This window comes from Caretta caretta, chromosome 5 (genome assembly GCF_965140235.1).
Source record: "Caretta caretta isolate rCarCar2 chromosome 5, rCarCar1.hap1, whole genome shotgun sequence".
Lineage (NCBI taxonomy): Eukaryota > Metazoa > Chordata > Testudines > Cheloniidae > Caretta > Caretta caretta.
In genome coordinates, this window is record NC_134210.1 from 44,808,464 (window position 1) to 44,835,671 (window position 27,208).

Here is a 27,208-nt window from a genome sequence, read left to right on the forward strand (position 1 = left end):
TCAGGGTTATCGGGTTATCTCTCCCAGTGCATTCTTCGGCCAAATGGTCCTGTCGGAGGGTAGCTGTTTTTCTTCCTCCAGATGTGGTGTCGTTTATTATGATTCTAAGGCTGGTGCTTCAACTTTACAAACATACAATCGCAATCGCTCTATTTCAATTAACATTTTTTCCTATCACATCTACATTTTATTACCTATTCATTCTTTAACATAACCATTCTAAAATCACTGGGGCATGACAGACTCCAATAAACCTATTCATACCACTTGTTACATAAAAAGAAAACAAACAAGATAAAAATGTAAGTATGGGGGTTAACAGATCTTATTCCTGAGTTCAGGAAAACAGTTGTAACACCAGCTGCCCTTAATGGTAATCTTATCACTTTAGAACAGACTTTTTGTTTCGGGATGTGTTTCTACAATTAACACAGACCTTATAAACTGACAGGCATATCTCAATTAGCACAGACTCAGCAGGCTGAGAGGCCTATTTCCTTCTAATGGTCAGGCCAATCCAGGGTCTGTTCTAGGCTTTTCTTTCTCACATTTTCCCATAACATACACATATTATTACTTTAATCGAACATCTGCCTTACAGAAGAGTTGTGAGGATAAATTAGTTGATGTTTCTGAAGCCTCAGATCCTATAGGGATGTGCACCATAAAAAAGCACCAAATAACTAACTAGCTAATGTTAAAAACACAATAACGTGGTGGTTCTTAATTGCTCATCAGCCAAGGCTCCTGTTTACACTGTGGTATAGAAGATGTTGAAATAAAGCATCCTGGAAGGCAATGGAAAGAAATAAGGATTTATTTCTTTTATTTGCAACAGGATGAAACAGCTGAGTTGACTTTTAGGGAAGATTTGTTGTGGAGAAAAATCCCTCCCAGTGGCCATGTGTTTTGCAGGTCTGTGTCTCATTTGGAGTTTTACAAACTCACACCCAAGATTATTGACTCTAAAAACACCGCAATGTAGGAACATACTATACAAATTCCTTCCCTTAAATGGCCTGTAATGTTATTACCAGAAATAAATATACTTTCATGGGGCAGGAGGGATGAGGGGTGACTGAGTATGTGTGTGTATTTAACATCATATAGGTAGCAGTTTTATCAGGGCCATAGTCTGAGAGGGGCATCTACCCATGGCGCAAAGCCACAGAGCTGGGAAAATGGGGCCAAAAACGGAGGCAACATAAAGACCTGCTTGCTAGGGCCAGTCCGGTGTGGTGGTGCTGGGGAGTGGAGGAGCACCACCTCCACCCCGACTCACCTTAGCAGACCACCCAGCCTGTCTGATTTGGGGTGTGTGGGGGTGCAACCAAAACATCTGGGGAGCCACATAACACTTCTGGGTGGAAAAATGACCCCAAAAATGTTAGGGGGTACAAAGATGCTTGCTCTCGCTGGGTGCTAAAATGCCTAGTTACAGCTCTGTGTTTTATTATCATAAAAGTGCAAAGAACCATGGGCTGCTGGTTTGGCGCCCAGGGACGCACTAAGATCTACATGACAGCTTGTCTACACTGGCAATTTACAGCACTGCAGCTTTCTGGCTCAGGGGTGTGAAAGAACACCCCACTGAGTGCAGCAAATTTCAGCGCTGTAAAGCCTCAGTGTAGACAGTGCACCACCGCTGGGCGCTGCTCCCCTCCTGGAGGTGGTTGCTACTCCACGACCACACAAGGCACGTTAAAGCGGTGCCGGTGTAGACTGACAATAGCGGTATAGGTACAGCGCCGTAGCTCTGCTGGCATAACCCCCCACAGCCTAGACGCAGCCCACCAAGACCAGGGACTAGAATCGGCTATTTTGAACCCTGATCGTTTGTTTTAGCCACACACTCATTCTCCTCTGAGCCACTGGACTCTTGGGTTTCAGAGTAGCAGCCTGTATCTGCAAAAAGAAAAGGAGTACTTGTGGCACCTTAGAGACTAACCAATTTATTTGAGCATGAGCTTTCCTGAGCTACAGCTCACGTCATCCGATGCATACCGTGGAAAATACAGTGGGGAGATTTATATACACAGAGAACATAAAACAATGGGTGTTACCACGCACGCTGTAACCAGAGTGATCAGGAAAGGTGAGCAATTGCCAGCAGGGGGGCGGGGGGGGCACCTTTTGTAGTGATACTCAAGGTGGGCCATTTCCAGCAGTTGACAATTTGACTCTTTCCCCTTGTTTATTCCCCCCCTCCAAGTTCTTGTCAACTGCTGGAGACGCTCCCTGCGGCGGAAAGCCAATGAGGGCCGTGCCGCGCCGCCAACCTGACGACAGCGGAAGCTCTGCACGAGGGGCTGGGCTGGGCTGGGCTGGGCTAAAGTCCTGTCCGGCTGCCTGGAGCGAGCTGGGCGTTTGTGTCCTGCCCGCCGAGCCAAGGCGCGGGGGCACCTAGGGCTGTCTCCCGGGCTGGCCGCTTCCGCATGGGGCGGCTGCCGCTGAGCCTCGCCGGGGCCGGGTGAGGCGGCGCCCCCTGCTCGCTGGCTGCGGACGCTGCCGGGAGCCGAGCCCCGCCGCCGGGAGCGGGGATGTCCGCGCCGTGCTGCGCGGGCCAGGTGAGCGCCGGCAGGGGCGAGTCCGCTCCCCGGGGTGCCTGGGCGGGTCCGCGTGGCTCGCTGGCCCTGGGGGCTGCCTGGGTCCGGCGGGCAGCGCTCGCTGGCTGTCGGCCCCGCTCCCGGGTGACCCCACGCTCCGAGGGAATCGGCCCTGAGTTCCGCCTGGTTTCGGACGAACCGCGCCCCCCAGCTCCTAGGGCAGCAGGGGCGGCCCCGCCGGGCTGGCGACTCGCAGGGAAGCGGGACTGACCTGAGCTTGCAGGGCGGGGGCAGAACCGGGGCTAGGCATAAGCAGACTAAGCTATTGCTTAAGGCCCCGGGGGCCTACATCCGATGAAGTGAGCTGTAGCTCACGAAAGCTTATGCTTAAATAAATTGGTTAGTCTCTAAGGGGCCACAAGTCCTCCTTTTCTTTTTGCGAATACAGACTAACACGGCTGCTCCTCTGAAACCTGTGCTGATGTTGTTACACTGGTTCAAGTGTCCCTAGCATGCGCACACCCTTGTGACGCTTGCACCTCGACTCTGATAAGGCTGCAGCACCCTGGTGCCTAAATGACCAAGCAAGAGGGGAGAGGTACGCATGGGCTGGATTCTGATCTGTTACACAGGTGTAAATCAGGAGTAATCCCTAGTTTTAGGGGGAGGAGTTCCACAGTTATGTCACCGTGACTGAAACCAGAATATGGCCCAAAGTAAGTGAAGTTATGTCTTCACAGCCCAGAAGATGGGAAAAATCCCCAGCCCTGAGAGATGTATTTATACTGACCTAGCCCCCTGCGTAGACAGTGCTATGGTTACTCGAGGGGATATAGGTATGGACATAATGAAGCACTATAGTGGCGCAGCTGCACCTTTTTAAGTGTAGACCTGCCCAATGGCACCTGTGTTTTTTACTGCAAAGTCAGCACTATGCTCTAGGTGTGGTGCCTTGTCTCCACTAGGATTTTACAGCACAGTAGCTAACTAAATGAGCACTAATTAACCAGTGGTAAAACCACACCTTTTTTAGCAGTGAAAACAAAGCCCAGGTCAAATCCACAGAGGGTTTTGAAAACAAGGAGAGTAGTTTTAGCTGGCTGAAATAAATAAGAAGTCAGTGAAGTTGTTTGTGGATGGGGGTGACTTTGTTCAAATGACAACAGAAGTTGGTCCAATGCAAAATACTACCTGACCAGCCTTGTGTCTCTAAGCGGGGCACCAGCAATCAGCAGATGCTCAAGTAGGGAGAGCATGGGCTCTCCTTTAAGAGGTCATAGAGGAACCTGCAATTAAATAGCCACTTGCTCCTGTTTGCTGAGTATTGGGCAGTCAGTTCAGTGGAATGAGATTAAATGAGCTGTTTCTGAAACCCAGACTGGAAAGCATTTGCTGCTCTCTAAACCCAGACTGAGTGCTGAGACTGGCGCTTTTCTGCATGGGCAGCCTGGGGCTTTGGGGGAAGCCAGCTTGCTGCAGCACCCCAGGGCAAGGTAACAGTTCAGAGAGATCTGGTGGGGGGTGCTACAGCTGGTGTCTTGCTATATTTGCTGTAGAATGCACCTTTGTCTGATCACTTACTATGCTTGAATTACAAATACACTGTCTGATGGTGTTAATCTGGCTTGCTAAGAAACCCCATATTTTAAAACAGTGGTTAAAAAGCCAAAATACTAATATATGTGTAATATGGGCATGTGAACGGACAGCCCCTTAAGTTTCTCGTTGTGGCTTTTATGCCATTAGGTGGGAGTTTCGAAACTCTGCCCCCCCCTACACCCAGTCAGTTCTGCATTTAGAGAATGAAATGAGATATCTGTGGAAAATTTTCCTCCACACTGGAGACACAAAGAGAAATCCCCACAAAAAGTAAAATTTACGGTCACCCCTGAGGAAATGCATTCAACGCTTTCAGTCTGAGCAGTGCTATGGTTCTGGTGTTCAAGCTACTTTCTATAAAAGATGAAGAGGCAAACTGATTCTCAAGGGAGATGTCTTGTGGTGTGTTAAATAATTTTTAAAATACTTTCAGTACCTTTTTGACCTTTTAGAAAATAATATACAAAACATAGTACAGTCATGGTTGCTTTTGCCTTTAACTCGAGAAGATTTTTAAATTGGATTTCTTCACTCCTTTTAGTGCAGTTGGAAAATCTTGCATTTATGACTTGTTAGCTATCAAAAAACATCCTCAGCGTTTGTTCTCTGAAATTTCTGCTAGCTCGTCAAACTTGTCCTATCTTGTTCAATGTTAAAACTCCTTATTAGCATAGTTGTAAAATGTATACGGATGTATGTTTATAGAGTACTGTGTAAAACTGTCACCATACTCAGGATTTTTAATAATTAAAAATTGCCTTTTTTTCCATGGGTGCAGATGGCTGGTGTCCCTGACTAAACTGCAGCTGTGTAATTGCATTCTGCCTTCCAGTATCATTTCTATCAGAGATAATAGCATCACCTTCTCTATCTGTGAATGTAAAACTTTTATATTGATGGACTGTTATGGCTTAGAACTTAAATACAAGAAGCTATAGCTAGGAGTAATGGTATGTAAATTCAGAAATGGAAAACTTGGACTGAACATCAGGAAAAGATTCCTGGCAGATCTATAGCCTGTGGAGTAATCTCCCAAGGGAAGTAGCAGAAGCAGCATCACTTGGCACACTTAAAAGTAGACTGAGTAGTGAGTGTAAAATAACACATACTGCACTGATAGGGAGATAGGAATAAATGGTGTAAATTGGCCTTCTAAAACTAGAATCTATGCTGCATTCTAAAAATAAACAAGCATGCAGTGGTTTGTCCCCCTCATTTTGTTTGTTATGGGTCAAAGGGTTGTCTATGTTATGGATTGACCAGTGTAAAGTTGGGGTTGCACCAGTTGTGACTTTATCGAGTTGGAAACTGAAGTAAGTCACACTGGTTCATTGCATTTACTCTGGGATTTTGTACCAGTGTAGCTATACCTGTGCAAAAATGTGTAATGTGCATGAGGTCCAACAAGCGAAGTGTGTGTCTTATGAGAACACAATGGATTTGTTGGGAAGGGCTGAGAGATGCTCCTAGAATCCTGAAAGTAAACTTTCATTATGGGACAGTATTTAAGGTAAGACATTTTTTAGGCCAGCCATGTTTATGTCCCTTAAATACTGATTGGCAAGAAAGTTATTGCATTGAGGAACTCCTTAGTCCCTTGTATTTTTCACCTTTCCCTTACAGTTCCTGTCTTCTCAAGGCACTCTTATTACGTACCTGCAGTGAGTCTCTCGCTCCTGGGGATGGGGAACCATAATAGGATCAAGATTTAAAACAGTGTAGCGTCTCTCATTTTGTAGAGCATGCAAAGTCTCCTATTTTGGTGCTTACAAGGACTCCAGTCAGCTCTCCATAGTCTTAAAAACAAAAACTGATGCAGTAGTGTAGTGACTGTGAGCGGATTCCAGTTTGCAACTATTATAACTGCTGTGGATCCCTGTAGGGGTGTAGAGGGATAAAGGTGGTGACTGAACTGGATTTCCCCAAGCTGCCGTTCTCACTGATGCTTTTTAATACATATCTTGTCTTCATACTGCAAAAGTTTACAGATCTTAAAATCTTTGTTTCAAAGTGTGGAGATAGTTTAAGTACACCAGGCTGGTGAGCCTGGAGGACTGTCTTTACAGCAGTGGGAGTGGTGGGGGTGCCACAGAGACCAGCTCACAGCGTTCTATCGGCTGTCAGCTCACCATGCTCATATATGGTGGCTAAAACTGGTGCCTGCTGGCATCTTGTCTGCACTAGCATGTCCATCTTTACAGCTCTAATGGTGGGATAGTAACCAATAGTGTAAGATGTGTATGGTTCCTGACTGGCTCTAAAGACTAAATGTCAGTCTTCTTAAAGCCACTGTTGATATTGCTAGTGGTAGCATGGTTAGATTTACTAGGCTAGGATGGTAACTTAAATACTGTTTCCATGTTGCTAATTGTAACTTCTTTGAATGGAGAGAAATTATCCTATTAGTAGGGCCCTACCAAATTAATGGCCATGAAAAATACATCACGGACTGTGAAATCTGGTCTCCCACTGTGAAATCTGGTCTTTTGTGTGCTTTTATCCTATACTGTACTGATTTCATGGGGGAGACCAGTGTTTTGCAAATTGGGGGCCCTGACCCAAAAGGGAGTTGCAGGGAGGATCACAAGGTTATTTTAGGGGTTTGCAGTATTGCCACCCTTACTTCTGCACTGCCTTCAGAGCTGGGTGGCTGGAGAACGGCGGCTAGTGGCCGGGCACCCAGCTCTGTAGACAGCGCCACGCCAGCAGCAGCGCAGAAGTAAGGGTGGCTATATCATACCATACTGTCCTTACTTCTGCATTGCTGCTGCCCAGCTCTGAAGACGCAGTACTGCAACCCCTCCTACAATAACTTTGCGACCCATCCCCCTCCACACACACACAACTCCTTTTTGGGTCAGGACCTCTACAATTACAACATTGTGAAATTTCAGATTTAAATAGCTGAAATAATGAAATTTACAATTTTTAAAATCCTATGGCTGAAATTGACCAAAATGGACGATGAATTTGGTAGGGCTCTATATATACATGTATATATTAAAAAAAGCCTGCTTCCTTACTGGCTCTCTGAAGTTGTTTAACTGTCTGTAAAACCAGCAGAAAATTTGGATTAGAAAGAACCTCTCTTTTTACTGACCACCAGCATCATAGCTTATTGCTCCAAAACTGCAACCAAGACCTGGTGTTATCACTTTTCTCAAATAGTTCCTCAAAGTGCAAGATGTTGACAGAGGGCATTGCATCAGGCAGTGTTTGGCCCCGAATGTGAATGTGGAAAGCCTAGACATTCTTCAACTTCCACTTGGTCATATCTCCAGTTTTTGCCCCCCATGCTCTTAGTTGATTTAGAGTTTACGAATGTTTTTGTTTAAGGTCAGTGCCTGAGTGGAGGAGTTCTGAAGGAGCCAGGTTCTCGACAATCATCAGCATTTTTTCCATTTTGTTACTCTTCAGCTTTCCATAATGGTATTTTGGGGTAAGAAATTTTCAGAGGCAAAGCTCTTTCTGGACTTCCATCTCTCAGGTGGTGGAAGTGTCCATGCAGTGGGTGTCTCAGAGTATTCAGTTGTTTTTGCCTCCTTTCTTTGGCATGCATCCTTCCTTGCTGATGGTGATGCAATCCCCATGAGGTAGCATACTGACAGTGTGGGAGTCAGTTTCAAAGTTCTTGTGATGAATATTAATGTGTGCGTGGCTTGAGCATAGAAAACAGTGTTCCACACTGAAGAACACAAGGTGAGACTGTTTGCTTGGAGTGTTTTGGGGTCATCTCCCAATTGGTAATGGCTGATTTCTAGGGAAAACAGTTCTTCAAGTAGTGTCCTTATGGGTGCTCCACTTTGATCAGAGATTTTCAGTAGTAGGGCTCTGCCTGTACTGAGGATATATAGAGATGTGTGAGTGAAATGTCCTCAGTTCCTTCATAACCACCAGACAGCCTGGGATAGTGCCTTTAGCATGCCTGCTTCCAGTTTTTCCTGAAGCTTGCCTTTTACTGTCGCTTAGTGTAGTTTTAGTTGGTTGGATAGACCCCCTCTTTTACCATTGTTTTTCTGTCAAACCCAACACCTTTCACCTGCCTTTTTTTCTTTGCTTGTTATGCTGGGTTATGCCAAGCTTCATGCGCTGCCTTTCCTGCTGTTAGACCATCTTGGTTAGCGATGGTCATTCTTGGTGCCTCTGTTTAGGGGACATCCAAATACCATCCAAGGGTAAGATCTGTACTTCTTTTAAGAGCAGTTCCAGAAAGAACAGAGAAATTAAATTTTGGCTCCACATGATGGAGCAAGCCCTCAGACCAGCTTCAGACCCGGCTCAGAAGATCAGCCATATGCTGCATTTACTGCCCCGTTGACCTTTGTATCCCAGTCACTGAGATCTTTGTGAGATAAGGGTGAAAGTACTGACAAGGCTCCAAGGAAGAGAAGTTCTGAGTCTCCCACCAGAGAGCCTTCTTCGACGAAATCTTGGTCACCCCAGGAGCCCTCAGTTCCCAGAATAGGTACCTTTGAGGCTCCAAGTGGTCCTGCTACCAGGAACTTGTCAAAGACTTTGAGTTCCTCTAAGAGCCGCTGTACCAAGCATGTTTCAATACTGAAGATGTCCTTGGTACTGATGGATCCAAGAACTCTGCTTCTTGGAAACTGGTACCCTTTGCAGACCCCAAGCATTCTGATGCCTGGAGGCTAGTAACATCCACCTCAGTATCCAAACTGGTATCCCAGTCTGGTATATCAGTGTGCCAGAAGCTGTCAACATCTCTGGTACTGACATTGACTGTTAGACACGTGCCTCTGAAGGAATAAGTGCCCTTACACTTACAGAAACCGGTGAAACAATCAACAATATTGGTACTGACCCCGACTCTTATGGAGCCTCAGTCGACTTTGGCTCAGATACATTCAGTACCACAAAAATTAAGATACTCCAGGGATCTTTTTGTTTCTGAAGAAGCAGAGTTTCCATTGCTAATGGATACAAAGTGCTTGTGAGTACCAAGATCTACTGGATTGCTGAGACCATCTCTTTCCCTGTTGCCTCTTACCTTTCCGTTAACTGCTGCATAGGGTCGACAACTACTTTACCTTCATTGTCTGCCACGCTGTTGGACTATGTTCAAGATGATTCCTAAGATTCCCGCATCTCTATTCAAGGATCTCCCATCTTATCGTGGTGAGGACATCTCCTTGGTCACCTACCCTGAGAGGGACGTGGCTTGGGAGAAATAACTTTCGGGGCCCTCCTCATTGGTATGATCAATCCTGAATGCCCCCTCCTCTACCTTATGGTCCACATCAGTGGCCATATTTGGAACATGGACTCTTTGTTGCTAACTGTTTTCAAGAGCTCCTAGCTACTCCCATGGGGAGCATAGACAAAGACATTTTCCTATTCCCTCTCTTCCTCCTCAGCAGCCTTAGCCTCAGGAAGAAACTTTTGAGGAGCAAAATATCCCTACACATATTGCCAGATAATGCCTCTACTATCTTCTTTGGCTGATGTTTTTAAACCGTTTCACATGCTGATGAAACATTGCTGATTTGCTCCAAATTTCTTTAGAAAAGGTCCAAGAGTCACAACATAAACTTTGTCGAATGTAAGAGGTCTAATTCGCTGCATGAATTGCATCACCTGTCAGTTAGGCTCTTTAAAAACCTGCTAACATTAAACTGGCACACCCCTGCCATGGCATCACCTATATATAAATGTGCAGACACACATTCTGAGTTCTTCTTCTCCCACCCACCACCAAATTCTTTAGTTATGGATGTAGTCAATGAACATGCCAGACAGCATCATACAAAGTCTGTGCCTTATGGTAAAGACCAAAAATGACTTACTATATTCTGTCGCAAGAGCTACTCTTCTGCAATCCTGTAATTCAGGATCACAAGTTACCAAGCTCTGATGGCAAAATATGACACCAATTATAGTAAATTAAACACTTGTCTCCCTGAGGAACACTAAAAACAGTTCAGAGCCATTATGGGTGAAGGTCAGCTGTTAGTGAGGATAACATAGCAAGCCTCCCTAGAGGCAACCAGTGCTGCAGCTTTATCCATCTCCACTGCTGTTGTCATGCATCAAGTGTCTTACCTGCAGCTGTCTGGTTTTCCTAGGGAGGCCCAAAATACTGTGGGAGGCCTCCCCTTTGATGGACTCCAACTTTTTTCAGAGTCCACAGACAAATCCGTATATACCTTAAAAGACTCAAGGGCCACACTCGGATCTCTGTCTGGTCCAATTTCTAACTATCATAGATCCATAGAGTCAACTAGAAAGAGACCAACGTATCAAAAAGAGAGCTGTAGCTTATGAAAGCTTATGCTCAAATACATTTGTTAGTCTCTAAGGTGCCACAAGTACTCCTTTTCTTCTTCCTACCACTACTGTTACCTTTGCCCAACTGTCATCCTCAGCTAATTCTGATGGTCTGCCAAGGGCTAGGAACATCCTCGCTTTGAGAATCTGCAGCTGCACCACCCTACCCATCTGCCATCTTTTGGCAATTGGATTTTCCATTTTTGACCTGTCTAGGAACAGATTACTTCTGACAAATTGGGGTTTCAAGGATATAATATTGGGTTGCTCCACCCATTTTACCACTCTCCTTCCTCCTGATTCCACTCCCCTTCCCGACCCTTTTCTGGGGCCCATCTCATGAACCATTACAGAGACAGGAAGTTCTCTGTCCTATGTGTAAGATCCATATAACTAGTTCCAATCCAGCACAGGTGGAAGGGTTTCTCTTCTAACTACTTTCTGGTTCCAAAAATGAATGGGGATAGGGGATAGAGACTGATATTCGAGGGCAGGCTCTTAAATGCCTTTGTGAAATTATAGAAATTCAGGATGGTGACTCTCGCATTTATAATTCCGTCATTAGATTTCAAAGATTGGTTCGTGGCTCTTGACTTTCAGGTTGTATATTTTCATGTTGCCCTTCATCCCTCTCACAAGAGATTTCTCCATTTTACAGTCAGGATCCCATCCAATATTGAGTGGTTTCCTTTGCCCCCAAGGGTATTCTCAAAGGTCATGGTGGTGGTAGATACTCACCTATGTTGACTGGGAATAATCATCTTTCCTAACCTTGACAACTGGAAGGGCTGTTTTCTCTGCAGTAAACATGCACAACCAAGTTTTCTCTGCAGTAAACATGAACAACCAAGTTTTCTCTGCAGTAAAGATGACTGTCCCTGTCCTGTAGGCTAGGATTTCAACTCAACATCAAGAAGTCCATTTTGACCTCACTAGAACAAATAAACTTCAAAGGGGCTTCTCTGAATGCCTTAACAGCCAGAGCTTACCTTCCCGTGGAACGGTGTATGACTTTAACAATACTGATAAGCCCCCAGATGTTGGCAAAAAATGGTTTCCAATTGCTGGGTCCCATGGCAGCCTGCACCTGTGTGACACAATGCATCAGGTTACACCTTCACTACTTTTTAGGATGGTTCAGAACATTCTATATTCCAAAAAGGCACAGCCTAGGCAAGCTAATATCTGTCCCTCGCCAAGTATTGAGCTCACTCAATTGGCAAAAGGACCCATTCAAGGTCTGTATAGAAGTTCCTTTCACTCAACCTCCTCCCACTATTACCGTAACATCGGTTACATCCCTCTTGGGGTGGGGGAGTGTGCCTGAGGGACACGCCTTTCAGGGCAAATGGATGCTTCAGGAGTCTCTTCTGCACATCAGCCTCCTTGAACTGAGAACTGTCAGGAAAGCCTGTATCCAGTTCTTTCCATTAATCAAGGGTACATCCGTCAAGATCATGATAGACTACGTGACCTGCTGCATGTACTATATCAATCATCAAGGAGAGGCAAGACCTTCTCTCCTTCCACCAATTTGTGCCGAAGCAATAAGTTACATTCATCAGTCAGCTACTCTTCCGCTATTGGCACTATTTTATCTATTATTTTTTATCCTTTATTATTGACTGTAATTTCCTTTTTATTCCCAAATGTATAAGCTAACTCTGCCTTCAGCATGGTGAAAGCATGTCTGCATAAAGAACTCGGGCTGAAGGCATGTTAGAGGGCTTTCCCTTCACCCCCTCCCCTGGTTCTTGTCACACAGACAGAAAGCAGAAGACCTCCAAAGTGCAGGCAATGCAATGTTTATTGGGTTAGTTGAAAGCAAGCATATCCATAGCTCCACATGCTGGCAGAGTCTGTTTCCTAGTGTTCTGTTCCCAGCTCTGATGCCGCAAAGCATTTACCCTGTATCCCCCTTCCCAGCTCTGATGCTGCAGAGCCTTGCCTTGTCCCCGTTCCCCATTCCCACCTCCTTAGCAGGCCCAAATATACCTGCAGTGCATGCGCCTAGTCTCACCCCTTACAACTTATGGTCAAGTTTAGTTTTGGAGGGTCGTGAGTCAGGGTGGTCTTCATACCACCTCTTTTGTATCCCATGGGAGGGGTAAGGAATGAGGTTGTGTTCTGGCCAAGGCCAGGCCTTTCTTTGGCTTTTAGGGTGTCTTAGGCCCCCTCAAACCTCCTTGCCCCTCCTAACTGGTTGCTTGACCTTGGCTTGAGAGAGGAGCCAGGCAGCCTTTCCGTGTATGCTTTTATATTACGCTCCCACCATAGGCTGTAACACTTTAGTTCTATCCCTTATCTCTTCCCATTATGGTATCAAACCTATCTGGTCAGGCAGAAGCAACACACTCAGTGTCTCTGTCCTTCGTTTACACATTAGTATACAATATAAGCATATCAAAAAGTCACACCCAAAATTGTATCTCAGGCTGACAAACAAGCCGATATACTAACAGTACCTCTCCGTTAGGTAGATGTGAGAGGCAAAAGTGCTTCTTGTTTTTCTTGGTTTTCTGTTTGCTTTTCTATATTTCTGTTTGAATATCGACACCCACGCTCTTGCGCTAGAGAGACATATTCCTTTTTGATATGAACCACAGATATCAATTTTGTGCTAGTCATGGGAAACATTACTGGGTTTAATTTCAAAGTAGTTAGTTCTGTTGTATAACTTGTTGGCCTTAAGAATGGGGAACAAATTCTCCTAGGACAGTATATGAATTAATGTTACTTTGTTTCAAGGCCAAGCCATGCCAAACATCCACTTGGTGATGCCTATCTAAATAACTGTGTTCTGATTTCTCAGAACAAAAATCCTGTTAGCCATTACAATGGCACACTACCGAACTTTTAACAGCCATGCTACAGTATTTCTAACTCTGACTCAAAACTAGTAACAATAAGACATCTAGTATTAATTAACTACGTTGCATGACGTATATCCTTGCCAAGCGGATACTGGAATCCCGCTTTGAAAATACTTCAGTTTACAAAATACAATCTCTACAACTGATTAAAAACAGGAAATTTCCAAACTTGTTTAAAATGAACACATTGGAACCCTCATTCTTGTAATGCATTTATAACAGGAATTAAGTCTGATTTATTTACTTTTGGGTCAAGTCTCCTTTTAGTTTTTTAGATTTGTTAGTTCTTTTTAGATTTCTCCCTTCCTCACCCCTGGAATGTAATGGAGGATATAGTCTATACAAGACCTCCACAATAGAGGGTTGCTTTTGATTATATAAAACATCTGTTTAAATTTACAGGAAACAGGATTTTACATTTGGCTTTTCTTCTGTAGTTTGTCTCATGAGAGTAAAGTTGAGCTCATGTTTAAGAAAAGCAGCTGTTTGTGGAAAATCTTGATTTAAAATTGATATGTTTGTTAAATGAATGCAAATTAAATATGAAATATTGTAATCTAAAAACATTATGTCGTGATTAGGTAGTTCGTGAGAATGTAATACAATGTCTTGTCAAAAATTTCCATTTGGATCCTATGTAATTATTGGTTTCAGAGTAGCAGCCGTGTTAGTCTGTATTCGCAAAAAGAAAAGGAGGACTTGTGGTACCTTAGACTAACAGATTTATTTGAGCATAAGCTTTCGTGAGCTACAGCTCACTTCATCGGATGCATTCAGTGGAAAATACAGTGGGGAGATTTATATACATAGAGAACATGAAACAATGGGTGTTACCATACACACTGTAACCAGAGTGATCACTTAAGGTGAGCTATTACCAGCAGGAGAGCTGGGGGAGGGGGACCTTTTTGTAGTGTTAATCAAGGTGGGCCATTTCTAGCAGTTGACAAGAATGTCTGAGGAACAGTGGGGAGTGGAAGGAGGGGGGGATAAACATGGGGAAATAGTTTTACTTTGTGTAATGACCTATCCACTCCCAGGCTTCATTCAAGCCTAAGTTAATTGTATCCAGTTTGCAAATTAATTCCAATTCAGCAGTCTCTCGTTGGAGTCTGTTTTTGAAGTTGTGGTGTGTTTTTTTTTTGTTTGTTTGTTTTTTTTTTTTTTGGAAGTATTGTGACTTTTAGGTCTGTAATCGAGTGACCAGAGAGATTGAAGTGTTCCCCAACTGGTTTTTGAATGTTATAATTCTTGACATCTGATTTGTGTCCATTTATTCTTTTATGTAGAGACTGTCCAGTTTGACCAATGTACATGGCAGAAGGGCATTGCTGGCACATGATAGCATATATTACATTGATGGATGTGCAGGTGAATGAGCCTCTGATAGTGTGGCTGATGTGATTAGGCCCTATGATGGTGTCCCGTGAATAGATATGTGGACACAGTTGGCAACGGGCTTTGTTGCAAGGATAGGTTCCTGGGTTAGTGGTTCTGTTGTGTGGTTGCTAGTGAGTATTTGCTTCAGGTTGGGGGGCTGTCTGTAGGCAAGGACTGGCCTGTCTCCCAAGATCTGTGAGTGATGGGTCGTCCTTCAGGATAGGTTGTAGTTCCTTGATGATGCGTTGGAGAGGTTTTAGTTGGGGGCTGAAGGTGATGGCTATTAACGTTCTGTTATTTTCTTTGTTGGGCCTGTCCTGTAGTAGGTGACTTCTGGGTACTCTTCTGGTTCTGTCAATCTGTTTCTTCACTTCAGCAGGTGGGTATTGTAGTTGTAAGAATGCTTGATAAAGATCTTGTAGGTGTTTGTCTCTGTCTGAGGGGTTGGAGCAAATGCAGTTGTATCGTAGAGCTTCGCTGTAGACAATGGATCGTGTGGTGTGGTCTGGGTGTGGTGTGATCAATCTCTCTGGTCACTCGATTACAGACCTAAAAGTGGCAATACTTCAACAAAAAAACTTCAGAAACAGACTCCAACGAGAGACTGCTGAATTGGAATTAATTTGCAAACTGGATACAACTAACTTCGGCTTGAATAGAGACTGGGAGTGGATGGGTCATTACACAAAGTAATTTCCCCATGTTTATCCCCCCCACTGTTCCTCAGATGTTCTTGTCAACTGCTGGAAATGGCCCACCTTGATTATCACTACAAAAGGTTTTTTTCCTCTCCTGCTGGTAATAGCTTACCTTTAAGTGATCACTCTGGTTACAGTGTGTATGGTAACACCCATTGTTTCATGTTCTCTATGTATATAAATCTCCCCACTGTATTTTCCACTGAATGCATCTGATAAAGTGAGGTGTAGCTCACGAAAGCTTATGCTCAAATAAATTTGTTAGTCTCTAAGGTGCCACAAGTACTCCTTTTTTTTCTTTTTATGTAATTATTGATATTTAAAATTATGTGAGCCAACTTTACAGGTCTATCTGTCAAATTATGTAAGCTGCTTCCTCAATCAGTACCACTCTGTATTTAGCAATAGTATCTTGTGATAAAATGCAATAAGATCTGTCCTTAATGGAATATCAGATTTATGCTATACCCAGTACTGCCTGAGTATGGTATACTATATCAGATTTATACTATATTCAGTTCTGAGAGTAAAATGAATCAATCTCAAAATCAAGTTTTTTGTACTGGTTTTTTTAAAAATCAGTATATCTTGCTTTTGGATTGTCTTCTGGCTTTTCAGTTTCCCCCCTCCCTAACTGCAGTGTGTGGATGACAGTTAAAGATTGAAAAATCAACCTTCGATACATACAAAATGTGTGCACAAAAATGCAGGCTCTGGCTCTTCTGGGCTCCAAGTCTCTCCCCTCTTCTCCCCACAGCTTTTGGCTTTCCTGGCTCCCCACTGTCTGGCTTCCCAACTCAACCAGCAAGCTCCTGCAGCCCTCCACTTCCTCCAGCCCCAGTTGTCTGGCAGGCTCCAGCTTGCGGGGGTTTCCCCTGGGCCCTTCTCCATTGACTCCTCCTTTTGGCATTGTGGTGGCAGAGGGAATTAGTCCAACCTCAGAAAAGGGGTTATGCTGAGTCTGCTCCAGAACTCTGGCCTGTTGGAGCCCACTGGGGTGCCCTGTGATAATGCAGACAGCTGCTATGGTTGTTTGCTGAATAAGTGGCAGAGTGGCCTCTACTGCTGGAGGGGAGAACCTTGCAGCTCAGGCAGGATTCTTGTGCTGCCTGTGTTGTCTTACAAGATCCTCCCCAAATTTGCCCTTTAATGTTGGCAACTCTTTTTACTACATAGGGTTGCTACCTGGCCAGTTTTTGCAGTGCCTTGCCTGTTGCCGGTGGAAATTTTGCCTTTTTTTTTTTTTTTTTTTTTTGGGTCATGGCACCACTGTTACTTCTGTAAACTGCAGCATGCACACTTGGCGGCGGCCATGCAGCATACAATTTCCAGTGCGCACAAGTCACATGGCTTGAAGTGGACCGTGGCTGGCACAGCAGCCAGATGCCACTCTGTAAGCCAGGCCCTCAACCTGCCAAACCCATGGCAGGTACTCTTAGTGCGTGAGGGACTTGAGGCTCACCAGCAGGGGGAGAGAAGGTGGTGGGGACCATGGTGGAGAATGCATGGGCTCCTGGGATGGCATGGTAATGGGGACTTACTCAAGGGCTGAAGCTTCTGGGAGGGGGGTGAGTGTAGAAGTTCATGGGAATGTAACGGGCAAAGAGGCCATGAACCACCCCCAAGTGCCCACCTGCACTACTGCCTGCATGGGAGGGGAAGAGGAGGGTCAGGCTGGTGGGGACCTGGGGAGTTGGTCAGTGGCTGGTTTTTCTGCATTTCAGAGCTGGCAACCCTACTACTACAAAATTCAAGAGATCTTGTCCTTTGGAGAGCGTCTCCATATAAGAAATGCTGGTTCTGCAGTCGTATTGCACTTGGAGAGACTGCCAGCCTGAATTAGTTAGTTTTAAAAAGGAGTGAAAATTAGTTTCACCTGCATTACTGCTTACCTCCCCTCCTCCACCTGGCAGATTTTTGTGGCTTTCCAGTCCTTTTCTCCCTCCCTTGTTATTGTATGGATCGTTAGTAAGAGATTAAACTAGTTTATATGTGGCAAATGGCAAAATCTAGTTGTCACAGGTTCAGGGTAACTGCACCTCTATCTCTACCCCTACCCCTCCAGCATTTATAGTCTACTCCAGGAGTGCCCAGTCAGGTTTCCAAATATCTGTGGGCAGGGACCTTTATCCCACTCCCTTCTGACCAGAGGTTTTTAAGGCTGCAGAGCTTCCTGCCTTACACTGCAATATCCCTAGCAAGCCAGTCTGCCTGAAGGCCGGTGCCTGCTCTTCACTGTCTCTCTTAGGGCTCTGACCCTGTCAGGGTTCCTTCCCCACTCTGAACTCTAGGGTACAGCTGTGGGGACCCCCATGAAAGACCTTCTAAGCTTATTCTTACCAGCTTAGGTTAAAAACTTCCCCAAGATACAACTTTGCCTTGTCCTTGAACCGTATGCTGCAACCACCAAGCATTTTAAACAAAGAACAGGGAAAGACCACTTGGAGACATCTTCCCCCAAAATATCCTCCCAAGACCTACACACCCCCTTTCCTGGGAAGGCTTGAGACCAATATCCTAACCAATTGGTTACAAAATCATCAAAGACCCAAACCCCTGGATCTTGGAACAATGGAAAAATCAGTCAGGTTCTTAAAAGAAGGATTTTATTAAAAAAAAGAGAGGTAAAAGTCATCTATGTAAAATCAGGATGGAAAATACTTTACAGGGTATTCAGATTCAAAACACAGACGATCCTCCTCTGGGCAAAACCTTAAAGTTACAGAAAACGGGAATAAACCTCCCTCTTAACACAGGGAAAATTCACATAAAACAAAAGAGAAACTAATCCGCCTTGCTTGGCTTACCTATACTGGTTGCAATATTGGAGACTTGCATTAGGATGGGTTGGAGAAGATGGATTTCTGTCTGGCCTCTCTCAGTCCCAAGAGAGAACAACCCCGTAAACAAAGAGCACAAACAAACCCCCTCCCCGCCCAAGATTTGAAAGTATCTTGTCCTCTTATTGGCCTTTTGGGTCAGATGCCAGCCAGGTTAGCTGAGTTTAACCCTTTACAGGTAACAGGATGTTGCCTCTGGCCAGGAGGGATTTTACAGCACTGTATACAGAAAAGTGGTTACCCTTTCCTTTATATTTATGACAGACCCTATTGCCAACAGTTACGTGTTACCACACAGCCCCTTCTGAGCAACGATGTATATTCTTAAGGTGAAAACATATAAAAAACAATAAACATTCTTATTCATGTGCTAAAAGCTTACCAGGAGTCAACCATCAGTCTTATGGGGCCCGAGTAGACCTAATCTTTTCAACTCTTCCGCCAAGGGTTGGGTCCCCCTTGGACAGAAGATCCTGTCTGCTTACTGGATCAGAAAGAAAGCCAGTGTCCATTTAAACTCAGACTTTCTATGCTCAAAGCCTTTTCTTTGGGTCTCTGGACAGCCCAGTTTGAACCAGTGTAGGCAAGCCTCTGCAGGGGGTAGTACCTCTCTGGAAGTGTTAAAGGTGAATAACTTTAGTTTAATCACCCCTGCTGTTCTTTAGCTCTTGGAGAAGCTGAGATATCCCTGCCATCTGGAATTGCATACAATCCCTGACCCACAGTGCTACAGAAACTTAACATAATACTGTTCCCAAAGATATTGTGTGGGATTATAATTAAGGCTAAGATTTTGTCACAGATATTTTTAGTAAAAGTCATGAACAGGTCACGAGCAATAATGAAAAATTAACAGAAGCCCATGACCTGTCCTGGACTCTTACTAAAGATGTCCATGACTAAATGGGGAGCCTGGGCAGCTGCGGGCAGGCTGGGAGCTCTAGGGCACCCCTCCGCTGGCGGCCGGGAGCTCTGGGGATACTCTGCAGCTCCCAGCTGGTGCTGGCTGAAGTCATGAATTCGTGACTTCCATGACTAAATCACAGCCTAATTACAATATCTGTCACAGGAGTAGATAGTGCTGTTAAATACACAGAATAAACAAACTAGAGAGAGAGAACCAGTTTCTTCAGTCTTTCAATTATCATGACTTGCAACAATAATAGGTTTAAAAAATCAATATTTATATTTTTAAATTAGTGGTTTCCCTTTAATACAAAGATGTCAAAATTATCCTTTTTCTAGAAATATGTGGCTAATCAGAAGATCATCTTCTTCATTCCTATAGCTCTCTAGTCTTGCAGTTTAGACTGCTTTATTGTTTAATCTGTTTACACTTCTTCCCCAACCCTGTTCTGAAGTGGCTACTTAATGACATTCCAATTTTGGAACAGCCACTCTGTCTCAGTTTCAGAATAAGTATTGCATAAGAACAGGGCTAGTACAATTAAAAGGCAAGGAAACCCTTTGATGGGAATGGAAGCAGGTGCAAACCTTACTTGTACTGGCTTAGGTGAGTCTCAGTAATGAAGAGACTCTCCCATCAGGAGGGAGGAGATGTGCTGGGTCACTACTGCAAGATGTGTTAGCATAGGGAAAGTATTGTGATTTACTGGTTGAGATACTATAGGGGTAGCAAATCTTTTATAAATTTCAGAACTCCTTTGAAACAGGCGGTTAACATGGTAATTAACCATTTGAAGACCACCACACTCTCTTAAATTATTTCCAGGTTAATTTTATATCTGAAGAATTAATGGCGTTTTCATTTGGCTCATGCACCACAAGAATTTAACATATTTTGACATGCTAATGGTTTCTTAAGTAGTAATACCATCAGAACACTGTACAAATGTTAACTCCTACTTTTCAACACCCTGGGACGGTAGATAAATATTCGCAAAAAGAAAAGGAGTACTTGTGGCACCTTAGAGACTAACCAATTTATAAATATTGTCCTCATTTTCTAGATGGGGAAACAGATATGAGGATTTAGACAAAGACTCTCAAAAATGTGGTCCTTAAGTTACGCTTCTTTTAGCCGTAGCATTTAGGACCATCACGTCGTACACATTTTCGAAAGTATGATATTTATGATTTGCCCAAGGCAACACAGTAAATCAGTTTTGATGCTGAGATTAAAACTAGTTTTACTTGAAAAGGAATCCTTGCATATAGAAGGGTTTTAGCAGAAACTTGCACACTTCGTTGCATTTAGGCATCCTTTGTTTAAAATAAAACTACTGAATCACAAGCATATTGATGTACCCTGCCATTTTATTGTTCCAACAGAACTAAAGGTTTTTACTGTGTAGGTAGATTCTGAAGGTTGTTAAACTGAAGTGTAAGAATGCATTGGAAAAAGAATCAAAGATTGTTAGGGATTACATTGCTTACAGCACCACTTTGTTTTGAAAAACTTGATCTAAATACATTATTTTGAAGAGCGCCATCTAGAACCAATAGTCTGGTATGACAACTAACTTTATGATGTGACATCTGTGTTGTCAGTATATTGAAGCTTTCAGAAATTAGACCTTCCACATGCACAAATAATGTTTAAATATGTGAGGTGTTCCACACGCTGAAAGTGGCAGCAAGATAAATCTAAAAGTTTATAAGTAGTCAGTCAAAATTTTTCACATTGCATTTTTGTTTCAGCACGAATGTTTTTTCATAAAACCAAAAAATTTTGTGAAAATGTTTGACAATATCACAGTTTTCCGGAACATTATTTACTGTTAAAATTTTATAGATTCCCCTCCCCACCCCCTCCCCCCAAAAATCTTTTTTGAAATCATTATTGAAATATTTTCATTTATGAAAATACTGATTTCAATAGGAAAACTGTTTATGCTAAACAAAAAATATGGAGGGAAAATAGCAAAAATTTAAAAATGGGGACCATTTTGAGCCCTGCAAAATGGAAATAAACTTTGCATTTTTTTGCTAAATGCTTTTTGACCAGCTATATTGACAATAACCTAAATTAGAAGCCTTTCACTGATTTGGGCTGTTACTTATAGTACACCTGAAAATAAATAGCGTAAGTTGAGAAAGGGTTAACTTTTACTCTGCACTTTTGGTTTCCTGGCTTTTGTCAGTTTGTATGAAAGCTTTAACACTAGCTTTTAAAATTTTTTTTAAAGGCATGGTGAACTCAATGCAAAAAATTCCTTTTAAAGACAACCTATTCGTGGAGAAGGGTACAGTACTGTATATTTACTCAAGACTAAAGCAGCTGTTACAACTAACTGTGCAGTTAAATCAGCATGTAGACCAGGGATCGGCAACCTTTGGCCCGCGGCCCGCCAGGGAAAGCCCCTGGCGGGGCGGGCCAGTTTGTTTACCTGCAGCATCTGCAGGTTCAGCCGATCACAGCTCCCACCTACTGCAGTTCGCCACTCCAGGCCATTGGGGCCTGCGGGAAGCGGCGCAGGAAGGTATCATAAAGAAACTAACTATTTTGCACAGCAATCTTGAAGCTCACCACCTGCTCAGATGCATTTCTCATAATGGTTAAATGGAATATTTTGTGGCATTTCTGAGACACTCTTTCCACCAAAAGACATATTGCTAAATTGAGAGGTCCTGTGAAAACAGCAGGGAGAAGGAGCCCGCTGTAGGGCTCCAGTCCTGCAAATACTTACACACACGCTTAACTTTTACTATCATGAGTAGTTCCACTGATTTCATTAGGGTACTCACTGTCATAAAGTTCAGCATGTGTGTCAGTCGTTACTGGTTTGGGGCCTAACATGGTTTTCATGCTGTTCCATTAACCTGTTTAAATCAAGTAGTGTATCTCTTTCTGAGGTTGAAGTAGGGTGGGAGTTCACAAAGTTATACTGGGTTTGCATATACTAGAAAAATGGGTCAAGGTTAAGATGGGGTGTGTTAACGAACCTTGATCTAACCATCATTGTCTTGCAGTGTGATGCTATTTACCTTGACTGAGTTTGGAGTCCAGGGTATGCCCCATCATGCTCAGTGGAGGTAACTAGTATTGCACTGTGTCCATGCAAGGAAAAAATGGTAGTTAGATCAATTAGCTAATCATTTTTCTCTATATATTTTTTAATAGTGTAGAAAAGTTCCCATAAGGTTTCTTTACTGCTGTCACAAATGTGTGTCTCCAGCAAACTAACTGCCATCAGCAGAAGGATTAAAATGCCAATCTTAGTGAACTTTCTATTTTCAGGTTTCAGAGTAGCAGCTGTTAGTCTGTATTCGTAAAAAGAAAAGGAGTACTTGTGGCACCTTAGATTAGCAAATTTATTTGAGCATAAGCTTTCGTGAGCTACAGCTCACTTCATCGGATGCATTCTCAAATACATTTGTTAGTCTCTAAGGTGCCACAAGTACTCCTTTTCTTTTTTCTATTTTCAAAAATACTTGAGTTCCTCTCTAGTGAGAACTGTTCCCCTTGTGAGCTCTTGGGACATACACTGAGCAAAGTGGGTGCTGATTCCTTCTAATGTTTTGTCAGATTTCATCTGTATTAACTAAAGCCCTGACTGCTCAACATAATGGTCTGAAAGATGGAGGTATGGTTATAAATATTTGTAGAAAGCCAGGGCCTTGTTTTTTGTGTAATGCTTGTAATCGCTGTCCGACTTTTCTGTGGTATTCCAACCGAAGATAGAGTACAGACATAAGATTTATTAGTGTGTCAGTATGAATGTATGTATGTACTCTAGCCTAATGCCTCACTCATGGAAACTAGAACTCTGCTGAAAAATATTAATCCATAATGAGTAAACTAAAATTCCTGCTTGCTTTATAAATTGAACCGTAACTATATTTTCAGTGATTGCTTTATAATTAAAGCAGTTAACTAGTGTAAAAGGTCATGAAATGTTTTGTTTCTCCCCACGTCTTCTCGTCTCTTGTCTTTACTATGTTAATGGAATCCACTGCTACCCCACAGTAGGCAATAGGTCCTGTGGAGAATTTTTTGACCCTATAGCTGCAGTTCTCAAACTTCATTGCACAGTGACTCCTTTCTGATAACAAATTATTACATGACCCCACGAGAGGGACTGAAGCCCGAGCCCGCCCGAGCCCACCCAAGCCCTGCCACCCCAGACAGGGCAGAGACACAGCCAAAGCTTGAGCCCCACTATCCTGGGTGGGTGGGGGCCAATGCCCGAGGGCATCAGCCCCAGGCACACGGGGCCTGTAACCTGAGCACCTTTGCCCAGGGCTGGAGCCCTTGGGCTTCGGCCACAAGTGGCAGGGCTCGGGCTTCAGCTTTGGCTTTGACCCCGAGCAGTGGGGCTTTGGCTTCAGCAAAAAGCAAGTCTAACACCAGCCCTGGCGACCCCATTAAAATGGTGTCCCGACCCACAGTTTGAGAACCCCTGCCTTATAGTAATAGAAACTAGGAAGTGAGGTGAATGGAACATACTTGATATCATGATAGTGAGTACATAATTTAGATTGCGTTGATCATTTGTTAAAATTTTAATTCTTTGTTGGGGTTCAAATTAGTGCTGAACTTGAAATCTGGCTTCCAAGATACAAATCTGTGAAACTTCTGTGGTGAACATATTGGTGTCAGCATCTTTTTCTCCTGGGGCAGGGACTGATTTTATTGTATATGTGGATAGCACCTTGCAAACTGTGGGTCCTTCTGGAATACAGACAATCCTAATCAGTGTCAAACTCTGACCTGCGGCTGTTTAATTTAACCAGCTTTTTATAATTCCCATTGTTGTTTAGAATGTATTACATGACATCCCCTGAATATGATGGGTGTCCAAATATTCTTCTGAACATAGCCAACTGTACCCTCAGAAGGAATGAAAAATAGTTTCCGGTACCCAGTATGTAATCTGTAATTATAATCTATATGAATAGTGTGTTATAAGTATTCATTGCTTTTAAATATAATGCTCCAGGGGCCTAGCACTGGAATAACAGACGTGTTTCTGGACATGAGTGAGATTTTACTGTCAGAACTACATAGCACCTGGTTCAAACAATGCTGTTCCCCTTCACTCTCATGAATGCCAAATTTACATACATTCCTAATTCTTCAGGATAGCTTTAATCCCCAGGTGTTTGGATTTTTGTGGTTTTTTTGGATACTTTTACTGGATACTTAAGAGAAATGGCCTCAAACTTAATATTGACTGAATGAAAAAAATCCAAGGCTTTCTTTATCCATTTTGGTAAATTCTGAGGTATCAGGGTTTGTCTGCTGAATGAGTAACTTGATTGAATTTATTTGTCTGAAGTGCCAAAGTTAGGGCTACCCACACAATTTTAATTTGATTCCCTTGTTCATATACAATATTATACAGTCTTTAATTACATGGTCACATACTATGAGACCTCTACCTTATTCACTGTGTGGGTCAGATGACGAATGAAGCAATGTGTTTAGTGAAGGAAATTGTTTTGAGTACCTCTGTTTCATTCATTGAAAAAGTTGAATAGTGAATGAGGCGGGGGTCTGCAGAAGTCCTTGATCATTCAGTGCAAATGTTGGCTTTGGGGGAATGGTATAAGGCATGTGGTCACAAGCCAAATAATAGGATAACAAGAAATATTGAATAGCTACATCTGTCACGAGGTACTCTCTATCTTGCACACTGAATGAGGTGGTGTTCCTAGAGAAAAGTAGTATGTGATTCTTTAAACTGTTAAAATGCATACACACAATGAGGCATGGCTATGTCTGTCTGAACAACTTTAACTTTGGCATTTGATGATTTGAGTGCTTCCTTTTGTAGCCATAATGTTGTTCACCTAAATTTGGGTTGTTGCTGATTGTGCAAAATATATATATATTATATATATACATATTGCACAATCTTATGACTTTAAAAACAAACTTAACTTTGTATTTGTGGATAATCTAAGGCTTAGATTCTAAGCACTATATCGAGATGTACAGACACTCTTTTCTTAACCTGTGTACTACATACTTTTTTAACATTCGCTTTAGTTTTGCTTTGAGCACAGAGAATGAATGATTGCCTGCTGGTCAAAACTTCCCTAATTCACTCAGTCTTTACTATTATAAAACTTTCTGAATATTTTTATAGCAAAAAGGAAAGTACTCAAATAACAGGTCTGAATAAAGAGAGAGCAACTTTAACAAGTTAACGTCAATGAAGAGTGCAGTATGCCTTTGATAAAAGGATTTAAACACTGAATGAGAAACTGGAGTCAATCAGTACAGTTATACACAGTCTTTGTGAGATAAAGTTAATCTCCAGTTCAGATCACAAATTAAATCATCATGTCTTTGTTTTTGTTACAGTTGCCATAGAGTTGGTTCCCGTTTAGTGCAGGTCCTTTGACTTATTTCCTCTATCAGTGGGGGGAGTGTGTGTGTGTTTTGGGAGGTAGGGCATTGTCACTGGAGTGAATTTGTACTGCTGGATCAAGTGGGAGGATGCGGCCGGTACCAGGAGCTGCCTAAGAATGCAGAAAACATTTTTTTAGGATGTCAGAAGTACATTTTGTTCCTACTCTCCATTGTGGAATTATTAGAGCTCATCTTGGTTTTACCCTTCACTGGCAATCAAGCAGGCCATCACACCTAGGATAATACATCCCCCTCCGGTTACTGTCTATTTCTGGAGTGTTTAGGAAGTCTATCAGCAGCCCTAGCAAAATTAGTCAGTTAAAATGAGGTGATGCTGCCGGAATGAATAACATTGTCTGTTTCTGCCTTTCTAGTTGGCCTGTTGCTGTGGTACTGCTGCTTGCTCCCTGTGCTGCAAATGCTGCCCCAAGATAAAGCAATCTACGAGCACCCGCTTCATGTATGCACTTTACTTCATACTGGTAACGCTCATCTGCTGTATCATGATGTCAAGAACAGTAGCTACTGAAATGAAAGAGCACGTAAGTAACGGTTTTTTGGTATATTATTTCTAAAGGGAATGATGGGGCTCTTTTAATGTACCCTCATGTATAGATGGCAGAACTGGAAGGGTATAGCCCCTCACCAAATATTTCTCTTGGTACATCCTTACAATGAGTCATTCTTGAAGCAGAGTTCCAGTCATCTCCCTCCCTTCCCCCTTAAAAAAATGGGAGTTGTGTTCTGCTAATGCCTCTCTCTGCCCTCCAGCTGTCTGTGTTTCCAGTTGGGTTTCATAAGGGAACAAAGATCTAATGACGAGCGGCCTTCTTCCTGTTTAGTTATGTGGAAACTATTTCAGTAAACGCTATACAGGCTTCATTTGGATCACTTGTGGGATATGATAGAACAGCAGACTGATCTTAAAGCCAGCTAACAATTGGTGGACATTCTCTTCTCAAGGGTGGGAGGAGTCTCACCATGATTTCCTCACTGTGGTCTTTGCTGTTTGTCAGAGTGTGAAAACAAAAATGAATATTGTAAGAGCAAACAGAACGGATTCCAGTCTTTGAGGAGAAACTTTCTCTAGTCCCTTAAACATTCCTATTATGAGCCTCTTGTGGGTACTGTTTAAAGTTGCATCAAAGTGCGGTAGTGGGTTTAGCAGCAGAGAAAATTCAAAAGGGAAGAATAATCCTTGAAGTTTTGTGTTTTAGGGTTTGTCTACACTGGCAAGTTTCTGCACAGTAAAGCAGCTATTTCTGCTCAAACTGCAGATGTGTACCCACTACCAAGCCACTTTGTGCGCAGAAATTCCTCAGTAGCAGCCCTGCAAAAAAAACCCACCTGGACAAGAGTCGTAAGGCTATTTGTGCAGAGGTTCAAGCGCTCTTTTGCCAGTGTAGACACTTGATTGCTTTCTGTACTGTAATTGGCCTTTGAAACTGTCCCATAATGCCTCAAATGACTGCTCTGCTCATTGTTTTGAACTGGGCTGCCCTGGAGACATGCGCCCCTCCCCTTTCAAAGCACCGTTTTTGACAGTCATTGTGTGCTGTGCTGATCTGCTCCGGGACACAAAGCAAACCATTAATGTGGAATGCTCCTGCTGTTGAACATAGAGGTGTTGGGAGAGAGAGAGATTGCTGTGCAGAGTGCCCAGGGA

At 43.1% G+C, this 27,208-nt stretch overlaps 1 protein-coding gene across 2 annotated transcripts in view; it reads left to right on the forward strand.

Annotated features, from left to right (window-relative positions):
- The first annotated feature begins 2,321 nt into the window (after nt 1-2,321).
- SERINC5 (serine incorporator 5) overlaps nt 2,322-27,208 on the forward strand; it is a 53,852-nt gene continuing 28,965 nt past the window's right edge. The window contains exons 1-2 of one of the 2 annotated variants that reach the window (XM_048849648.2): nt 2,322-2,567; nt 25,917-26,084. In XM_048849648.2, coding sequence (XP_048705605.1) covers nt 2,541-2,567; nt 25,917-26,084 — 195 coding nt within the window. In that variant the 5' untranslated portion in view covers nt 2,322-2,540. Of the gene's footprint in view, nt 2,568-3,124; nt 3,145-25,916; nt 26,085-27,208 lie in introns of those variants that run through there. The other variant, XM_048849651.2, reaches the window with a different exon arrangement.